Raw genomic sequence first — 9912 nt, 5'->3', positions numbered from 1 at the left:
ATGAAATGAGCCATCTTAGAGAATCTATCCACTACAACGAAGATGGAATCATGACCATGCTTAGTGCGAGGCAAGCCTAGAACAAAATCCATGCTAATATCGGTCCATGGTGCATAAGGAATAGGCAATGGAGTGTAAAGACCATAAGGGTTGGAGGTAGACTTAGCTTGTAAGCAAGTGGTGCACCGGCGGCAAAGGCGTTCCACATCTCGCTTCATCTTTGGCCAATAGTAATGAGTGGAGAGCATCGCAAGTGTCTTATCACGGCCGAAGTGACCCATAAGACCTCCTCCATGAGACTCTTGCAAAAGCAATTTTCGAAGCGAAGACTCGGGAATGCAAATCTTGTTAGCTTTAAACAAATAGCCATCATGCAAATAGAAATCATCCACTCCTCGTTCAACGGAGCACTTCTCAAAAATTGGAGCAAAGAAAGAATCGGAAGGATAGAGTTCTTTGATCTCTTCAAGTCCCAAAACATGAAAATCCAAACGAGTTAGCAAAAGGGTGTTTTTGCGGGAAAGAGCATCCGCCACAACATTGTCCTTGCCCTTCTTGTATTTGATCACATACGGGAAGGACTCAATGAACTCGACCCATTTTGCATGTCGTTTGTTCAAGTTGTGTTGGCTTTTCAAATATTTCAAGGACTCATGGTCGAAATGAATGATAAACTCTTTTGGCCAAAGATAGTGTTGCCAAACTTCAAGAACACGAACCAAAGCGTAGAGCTCCTTGTCATATATAGGATAGTTGAGGCGTGCGCCATCTAACTTCTCACTATAGTAGGCCACGGGTTTGCCCTCTTGCATAAGAACACCACCAATACCAAGCCCACTTGCATCACACTCAATCTCAAAAGTTTTGGCAAAATTCAGAAGAACAAGAAGTGGAGCTTCGGTAAGACGTTTCTTCAACTCATCAAAAGCATTTTGTTGGGCGTTGCCCCAAACAAACGGAACATTTTTCTTGGTAAGCTCATTCAAAGGGCAAGCAATGGTGCTAAAGTCTTTCACAAAGCGGCGGTAAAACCCGGCAAGTCCATGGAAGCTTCGGACTTGACCAACATTTGTAGGAGTAGGCCAATTGTGGATGGCCTCCACCTTGGAAGAATCAACTTCAATCCCATTAGCGGAAACCACAAAGCCAAGGAAAACCAATTTGTTTTGAGCAAATGTGCATTTAGGGAGGTTAGCATAAAGCTTTTCATGTCGCAAGATGCACAAGACCTCTCTTACATGTTGCACATGGTCCTCGAGGTTTTTGCTATAAATAAGAATATCATCGAAGTAGACAACCACGCTCTTGCCAATGAGAGGACGCAAGATGTGATTCATGAGGCGCATGAAAGTAGATGGGGCATTTGAAAGACCGAAAGGCATAACGAGCCATTCATAGAGACCGAGTTTGGTCTTGAATGCCGTTTTCCATTCATCACCAATAGCCATGCGGATTTGATGGTAACCACTACGCAAATCGACTTTAGAGAAAATCGTGGCACCACTAAGTTCATCAAGCATGTCATCTAAACGCGGAATGGGATGGCGGTAACAGACGGTAATGGCATTGATGGGGCGACAATCCATACACATCCGTTGCATCTCATCCGGTTTAGGCACAAGAATCACGGGAACCGCACAAGGGCTAAGGCTTTCGCGGACGTACCGTTTGGCGAGGAGATCTTGAATTTGGCGTTGGATCTCCTTGGTCTCTTCGGGGTTGGTGCGGTAGGCGGCACGGTTTGGGAGCGGAGCGCCGGGTATGAGGTCGATGCGGTGTTCTATGCCTCGGAGTGGTGGTAGTCCATGAGGGAGCTCGTCGGGGAAGACGTCTTGAAACTCCTTCAAAAGAGACAACAAAGACGAAGGAATGTTGGTTAAGTCGTTAGTCGCCGATGATGGTCCCTTGCATATGAGCACATAGTGCAATATGGTGGATGGGTTCTCTTGGAGCTCTCTCCACTCACTCTTGGTGGCTAGAAGGACACTCTTGGACTCACTCATATATGGCTTGTGGCGCTCACTCTCTTTGTGGTGGGTCGCTCCCTCTCCTCTCATCTCACTATGGTGGGTGCGGAGTTGTGCCCTCGCTAAAGCCTTCGCATTATCCGCGATGATTTGGCTAGGAGTCATCGGGCGCAGCTCGAACTTCTTGTCGTTGACCTTGAAGGTGTATGTGTTGGAGAGTCCATCATGTATAGCCTTCTTGTCATATTGCCAAGGGCGGCCAAGCAACATGTGGCACACCGTCATGGGTACCACGTCACACTCGATAGTGTCCTCATAAGGTCCAATCTTGAAAGTGACGGTGACGGTATGTTGTATCTTGACGTTGCCCTTGTCACTCAACCATTGGATATGGTAAGGGTGAGGATGCTTGCGGAGAGTGAGGTTGAGCTTCTCACACAACTCGGTGCTCGCAAGGTTATGGCAACTTCCACCATCGATGATGACCTTGATCGATTTTCCACCAATTCCGGCACGGGTTTGGATGATGTTGCAACGTTGTTCTTCCATATCATGAGGTTGTGTGGTTAGCACCCTTGTGACCACAAGTGAGGGACTTGGGTCATGCTCACATAAGAGAGGATCTTCTCCACTTTCTTGCTCATAAGCTTCTTCACTTTCCACGGCGGCTTGCACAAGGGCCTCGTATTCTTCTTCATCTAGTGTCTCAATGTCACCATTCTCCATAGTGATCATAACCTTGGTGTTCTTGCACTCGAACGATTTGTGACCTTGGGTGCCACACTTGAAGCAAGTGACACTAGAGGGTCCCGTGGATGCCTTAGAGGAGGCGGTGGAGGAGACCGTTTGCTTCATGCGACTTTGGATAGTCGGTTTCTTGGATGGTGTAGAGGATGCATCGGCCTTGGCACTTGTAGCATGAGGAGTTGATGTAGTAGGAGGAGTCGATGTAGCGAGCTTGGAGGAGAAATAGGTCTTGGCCTTGGAGTACTTGATGTCCTCAATCACTTGGCGCTCGGCCTTCGATGCTTGGTGGACCAACTCAACCATGTTGGAGTAGGGTTGGAACTCGACGATCCTCTTGATGGGGTAAGTAAGGCCATTGAAGAAGCGGGCAATGGTTTGTTCCTCGGATTCTTGGATGTTGGCTCGCATCATAGTGAGCTCCATCTCCTTGTAGAACTCCTCAACGGTCTTGGTGCCTTGCTTCAACTTTTGGAGCTTGTTGAAGAGGTCGGTCATGTAGTGCGTGGGGACAAAGCGAGCATGCATCTCTTTCTTCATGTCTTCCCAAGTGTCAATAGGAGGTTCACCCTTTTCTTCTCGAAGAGTGAGGACTTGTTCCCACCAAGTGTTAGCGTAGTCTTCAAACTCAAGAGACGCCATAGCCACCTTCTTGGCACCGGAGTAGTTGTGGATGCGGAATATCTTGTCAACCTTGAGTGCCCATGAGAGGTAGGCCTCGGCATCTTCTTCTCCCTTGAACTTGGGCATGGTGAACTTGAGTCTTCCAAACATGTTCTCTTCATCCTCCAAGGTTCTTCTACGAGGAGGGGCGACTTCATCTCTTGCGGCTTGAGGAGGAATAGGAGGTCTTCTACGGCCAACCATAGCATTGGGTTGGCGTTGAAGATGAACGCTTGCTTCACTTGGCTCACGGTGAGGATGTGGTTGAAAATCTTGTCGCGGTTGAGGACGATGCTCAATGTTGGGTCTCTCATCTTGATCATGTTGTGGTTCTCCTCGTCCATGTTGGTCATGGCGAGGGTGGCGGCGGAGATCTCGCCGAGGTTGATCTTGAGGACCTTGGTCTTGGGGATGGCCATCACGCCCATGGTGGGCATGGCGATCCGCTTGGTGACGATCTTGTTGAAGAACTTGGTCTTGTGGAGGACGCTCATGTGGACGAGCATGGCGATGTATTTCTCCACGCCTAGAGTTGGAGCGAGAGTCTTCATGACGAGCATGTGGGCGATGAGGTCGATGATGGTCTTCATGCCTTGAGGAAGAGCTTGGGGACGAAAGGCCACCATGAGAGTAATAGTCTTGTGACGAGCTTGATGAAGAGGAAGTAGAGCGGTGTCGCCGATGACGACCCAAGTTGGTGATGGCGCGCTCGAGGCTATCCATGCGCCGCTCCATGTTGGCATCATTGGCCGCCATTTGGTCATTCAAGTTGTCCGTAGCTTCACGAAGAAGGGCCAAGTCTTGGTTCACGGCGGAGAAGTTGTGAGCCACCTCATCGTATTGCTCATCGATGCGCGTCTCGAAGAGGGTGAGTTGCTCCTTGAACTCTTGCCGTTGCGTCCATAGGTTGTGTTGAGTAGCCAACCTCTCGGTGTTGCGGAGGATCTCTTCATCCCTATTGGTATCTCCGTTCCTATCCATGATGGAAAGACAAGAACTATGTTGTGTATGTTAGTGGAAGGAGACTACCTCGCACTCTTACCAAGGTAAGATAGTATTGAGGCAATCCACCAAGCCGAAAGCAAGATCAAGTGTATCGGGAACACACGCAAAAACCACACGCAAAAGCTAGCAAATATGGTGTTAGGCGAGTGTTGTGGAAAGCCAAAAGACAAATCCAAGATCGAGTATGTTGTTAAAAGTGGGTAAAGTCCAAAAATCCAAATGTCAATGTGAAGATCACTATAAACACAGAAAAAGTTGTGGAACACACACACGAGATAAGCGGGGTTAGTGCAACCAAAAGTGAGCGGAAAAGTGTATGTATAAGTGCTCGGTGTCACACTAACACAAGGAGAGCCAAAGCTTCGGTTGCAAAGGAAGAGACAACAAGATTCACGCGCGGCCTCTCTTCTCATATCTCTCTTTGCTTAAAAGCTTTTTCTCTTTTGTATATGGTGGCACTTGCACTCGTTTGTATCTTTGGTGGCACGTGGACACTTTTGTATGTATGGGCGTATGGATGTATGGTGCTACTCGCACTCTTTTTGTGTTTTTGGGGCTTTTTCACGCACTATGTTAGCGTTAGCCTCGCTTTTGCTATCTTGCCACACGAGTGTTTGCTTGGATGCCTTACTCAACGCGACACACACATCTCACAATGCGGGGCCACGTGCAATGTCTCGCAACACTAGACAAGCAATGCTCGATGGGATAGATCGCAAAAGGAAGAGGGGTTACAAGGTGAAAGCTGCAAGTTATACCTGCGATGATGGTGGTGGTGGTGGTGGTGGTGGTGTAGATCGCCGGAAATCGAGGTCGAAGGAGGGCGCGAAGAGGCGCCCGGTCTGGGGGCCGGTTGGACCGGACCTGGGGCCGGCCTGGCCGGTCACACGGCCGGTCGACCGGGTTCTGGGCTGGCCCGGCCGGTCTGCAGCCCGGTTGACCGGCTGCTCAACCGGACAGCGCGATTTCTCTCTCCTATTCTTCCCCAAACCAAATCCAAATCGACCAAAACGAAGGGAAACGATGGAATCGGAGGCTCAAAGTTGGGGAAATAGTAGATCAAGCACAACAACACCAGATCCACGGACCAAAACCACTCAAAACGCAACCAAATCACAGATCGGTCAAGAGGCAATTTGGGGCTATTTTTGGAAAATTTTCTAGGAACGAAATCGGGTGGGTGGGAGGTCAAATCCGCGGTAACCAAGAGCTGCTGATACCATATGATGAGGTCTAAGACCCCGTGTGTGGCCCGATCTCGCGGATTGACTTCGAAACCAAGGGGAAGAGATGGGAGAACGCGAGGAACACGAAGAACGCGACGAACACGAGGAACTCCGAGACTCACGCACGCACACCAACCCGATACACCCGATGCTTACCTCCGTGGCTCGATGGACCACGCCAATAGAATCTCCGAGGAAGAGGCACGAGGCGGAATTCCCGGAGAGAGATTGGGGTTGGAGAAGAAGAGCTTGATGAGGGAGAGAGAGTAGCTTGTACTAGAATCTCACTCAACAAGATCCAAATCAACAACCAAGGTGCCTTGATTACAGAGGGATGATAACCCTAGGGAGACTAAGCTCAAAGGTAGGTTTGAGTTCAAAACAAGTCTAAAGAGGTCAAGGGGCGTCCTGGGGGCTTATATAGTCTTACAAGGCGTCACGGGCCGAAAAGGTACAAGTAAAACAGGTTCGGGCCGATTTGGGTAACTTAAGTCGTGCAGGCCGGTCAGGAGGCCGGTCAGACCGGGCCTGGGATCGGGCAGGCCGGTCCAGACCGGGCCCCAGACCGGGCGGCAACCGGACGGGGTACCGGGGCCCCGGGATAGTGCCCGGATGGCACAAGCGGGAATTCCGATTTGGACCGGGTGGCCCGGTCAGGAGGCCGGTCAGACCGGGTTCTGGACCGGCTGGCCATCTTCTCTTCCTTGCGCTCTTCGGGCGACTTCCGGTCCAGCTCCATGTCCATCTTCACGTCCAGCTGCTCCTCTCCTCCTCTTGACCATGGTGTGTCCTCCTCTTCGTGACCTTGATGCTCCTTTTACCTAATGACACATAACACGTCGGCATGAGGTAGCAATCCATCCAAAGGGGTACCAAGATCAAGGGTGGTGAGGAGCGAGTTCACCTCATCATGTAGAGCTTTGACTCGGGCTCGTGTCATCGGTCCACTTGGGGGACTTGTTGGTCTTGGTGTAGCGACGTCGGTGACCGGGGCTACATCACACTCAAGGTTGAGAAGATATTCCGCATCCACAACTACTCCGGTGCCAAGAAGGTGGCTATGGCGTCTCTTGAGTTCGAGGACTACGCCAACACTTGGTGGGAGCAAGTCCTCACTCTTCGAGAAGAGAAGGGTGAACCTCCAATTGACACTTGGGAAGAAATGAAGAAAGAGATGCATGCTCGCTTTGTCCCCACGCACTACATGACCGACCTCTTCAACAAGCTCCAAAAGTTGAAGCAAGGCACCAAGACCGTTGAGGAGTTCTACAAGGAGATGGAGCTCACTATGATGCGAGCCAACATCCAAGAGTCCGAAGACCAAACCATTGCTCGTTTCTTCAATGGCCTCAATTACCCCATCAAGAGGATCGTCGAGTTCCAACCCTACTCCAACATGGTTGAGTTGGTCCACCAAGCATCAAAGGCCGAGCGCCAAGTGATTGAGGACATCAAGTACTCCAAGGCCAAGACCTATTTCTCCTCCAAGCTCACTACATCAACTCCTCCTACTACATCAACTCCTCATGCTACAAGTGCCAAGGCCGACGCATCCTCTACACCATCCAAGAAACCGACTATCCAAAGTCGCATGAAGCAAACGGTCTCCTCCACCGCATCGTCTAAGGCATCCACGGGACCATCTAGTGTCACTTGCTTCAAGTGTGGCACCCAAGGTCACAAATCATTTGAGTGCAAGAACACCAAGGTTATGATCACTATGGAGAATGGTGACATCGAGACGCTAGATGAAGATGAATATGAAGCCCTTGTGCAAGCCGCCGTGGAAAGTGAAGAAGCTTATGAGCAAGAAAGTGGAGAAGATCCTCTCTTATGTGAGCATGACCCAAGTCCCTCACTTGTGGTCACAAGGGTGCTAACCACACAACCTCAAGCTATGGAAGAACAACGGTGCAACATCTTCCAAACCCGTGCCGGAATTGGTGGAAAGTTGATCATGGTCATCATAGATGGTGGAAGTTGCCATAACCTTGCAAGCACCGAGTTGTGTGAGAAGCTCAACCTCACTCTCCGCAAGCATCCTCACCCTTACCATATCCAATGGTTGAGCGACAAGGGCAACGTCAAGATACAACATACCGTCACCGTCACTTTCAAGATTGGACCCTATGTGATGAGGACATCCCATCTCTTGATACAACCGCTGTACCTACAGCCACACAAATACAAGGACCAATCACTCGAGCTCGTGCCAAACAACTTAACTATCAGGTACTTTCGTTTCTTGGAACTATTCCTCACATACATGAGAATATGATGCTGCCTAAATCAGATATGTTTGTTACTCTTAGGAATGATGGACCAAGCATGGATGAGGAGGACAAGCATTGGAGCATGATCACGCATGGAGGAGATGGCAGCAAGCGTTTGAGGGTTGAAGATGACGCCGCAAGTGGAGATTTCAGAACTTTGAAGCCATCATAATGGAGCAACGATGCTTGGACGAATTCTACAAGTTTCCCCATCATAAAATTCGTCCAAGAGTTATTATTGGTGCTGCGTCACCTTATTTAATGGGCCAGGCCCATGTATTTTCGGATTAGGTATTTTAGGGGATTTTAAGAGGCCATATAAGTGGAGGAAGGCCCATTTAGGGGTGTTTTTGGCCAACCCTAGCTGGTTGGACGAAAATCCCTTGACTTCCCCCATATATATCCCTCCGTAGCCGTCATTAGAACTTGGATTTTGATTAGACTAAAAGTTAGCCAATTGTTGCAACTACGTGTACTTCTTTTGAGGCCAACGCCCAGAACAAGACCGACTATTCAGAATCCCACCATTATCAATCAAGCTTTCATCTCTATTCGCAATATTCAGATTGCATCTTTAGTTCTTACTTGTTCTCGATTTCAGGTAGGAATTAAGACCCTTGCTGGTCAGGCTGATCGTGCTCCCGCAAGATCAGTAACTCCCGGAGATTGTCCTAGCGATTGCATTGGCGCACGAGCTTTGCACGTGTAGTCGGATCGTCAAGCACGAACTCCACCAACAAATCGATTTATCCCCATCTCATCGAAAGATCGGCCACCTTTGGCCTATCAAGTGGTATCAGATTTCAGGTTGCTCGGTGAGATTTACAGTTTTCCTAGTGTAGATTTGTTTTACCTATAACCCAGAAAAAGCTCCACAAAAATATATTAGGTTTAGATCATCCGTCCCATAGCCCCTGCCAAGCCATTGCATGATCTTTTCAGTTTTTGCTTTTTGAGTCTTTGTCTGCAATCGTTGTGTCGCGTGCTGGTTTTAGCGTCTAGAGTCGTTAGAGTTTCGAGTTCTGGTCATAGTAGTCGCGTCGTCGCCGCACCATCTCAGCTTGCAGTCCTCGCCATATCACCGCCACCATACACTTCCGCCACATCTGCCATCAACTCTTTGTTGTTCCCTTTGGTTCCCATCATCGTAGGGTCTTTCTTGATCTTTGTTTCTGAGTTTCTCCGGGTTTTCGATCCGTTTTCTTGGTCAATTTCGCGTTTTCCGTCGGAATCCTGAAAGCAATCTAGCTGCAAAAAAAAAAAAAAAAAAAAAAAATCCGGTCGCCCGACCATAGAGACCTCTGTGGTCTAGCGCCACAGTAGATTCCCCTAAAAAAAAAAAAAAAAAAAATTCCGGTCGCCCGACCATAGAGACCTCTGTGGTCTAGCGCCACAGTAGATTCCCCGAAAAAAAAAAAAAAAAATTCCGGTCGCCCGACCATAGAGACCTCTGTGGTCTAGCGCCACAGTAGATTCCCCCGAAAAAAAAAAAATAAAAAATAAAAAAAAACAAAAAAAAAAAATTCCGGTCGCCCAACCATAGAGACCTCTGTGGTCTAGCGCCACAGTAGCTTCCCAAAAAAAAAAAAGAAAAAAAAAATCCGGTCGCCCGACCATAGAGACCTCTGTGGTCTAGCGCCACAGTAGATTCCCCGAAAAAAAAAAAAAAAAAAATTCCGGTCGCCCGACCATAGAGACCTCTGTGGTCTAGCGCCACAGTAGATTCCCCCGAAAAAAAAAATAAAATAAAAAAAATAAAAAAAAAAACAAAAAAAAAATTCCGGTCGCCCGACCATAGAGACCTCTGTGGTCTAGCGCCACAGTAGCTTCCCAAAAAAAAAAAAAAAAAATTCCTTCCCATAGGTTGCTCTATCCTTCAGCGCCAGTTTCGCTGTCCTTTGCATCTTGTGCCGCGTCGTGACCTCGTTGGTGATTTAGGCTCGCGTCTCTAATACGATCTAGCCTAGGACCAGCACAGTACCTTCGTTGAGCGTTTACTCAATTTGCATCGCTGATTTGATTATTGTGCCACCA

At 48.7% G+C, this 9912-nt stretch overlaps 1 protein-coding gene across 1 annotated transcript in view; it reads left to right on the top strand.

The window, feature by feature from the left end:
• The first annotated feature begins 6217 nt into the window (after nucleotides 1-6217).
• The window catches only part of LOC139835604 (uncharacterized), a 29062-nt gene continuing 25367 nt past the window's right edge, over nucleotides 6218-9912 (top strand). The window contains exon 1 of the mRNA XM_071825467.1: nucleotides 6218-6257. Coding sequence (XP_071681568.1) covers nucleotides 6218-6257 — 40 coding nt within the window. The remainder of the gene's footprint in view (nucleotides 6258-9912) is intronic.

The sequence above is a fragment of the Lolium perenne genome, chromosome 2 (genome assembly GCF_019359855.2).
Source record: "Lolium perenne isolate Kyuss_39 chromosome 2, Kyuss_2.0, whole genome shotgun sequence".
NCBI lineage: Eukaryota > Viridiplantae > Streptophyta > Magnoliopsida > Poales > Poaceae > Lolium > Lolium perenne.
This window is presented reverse-complemented; position numbering and strand designations above follow the sequence as displayed.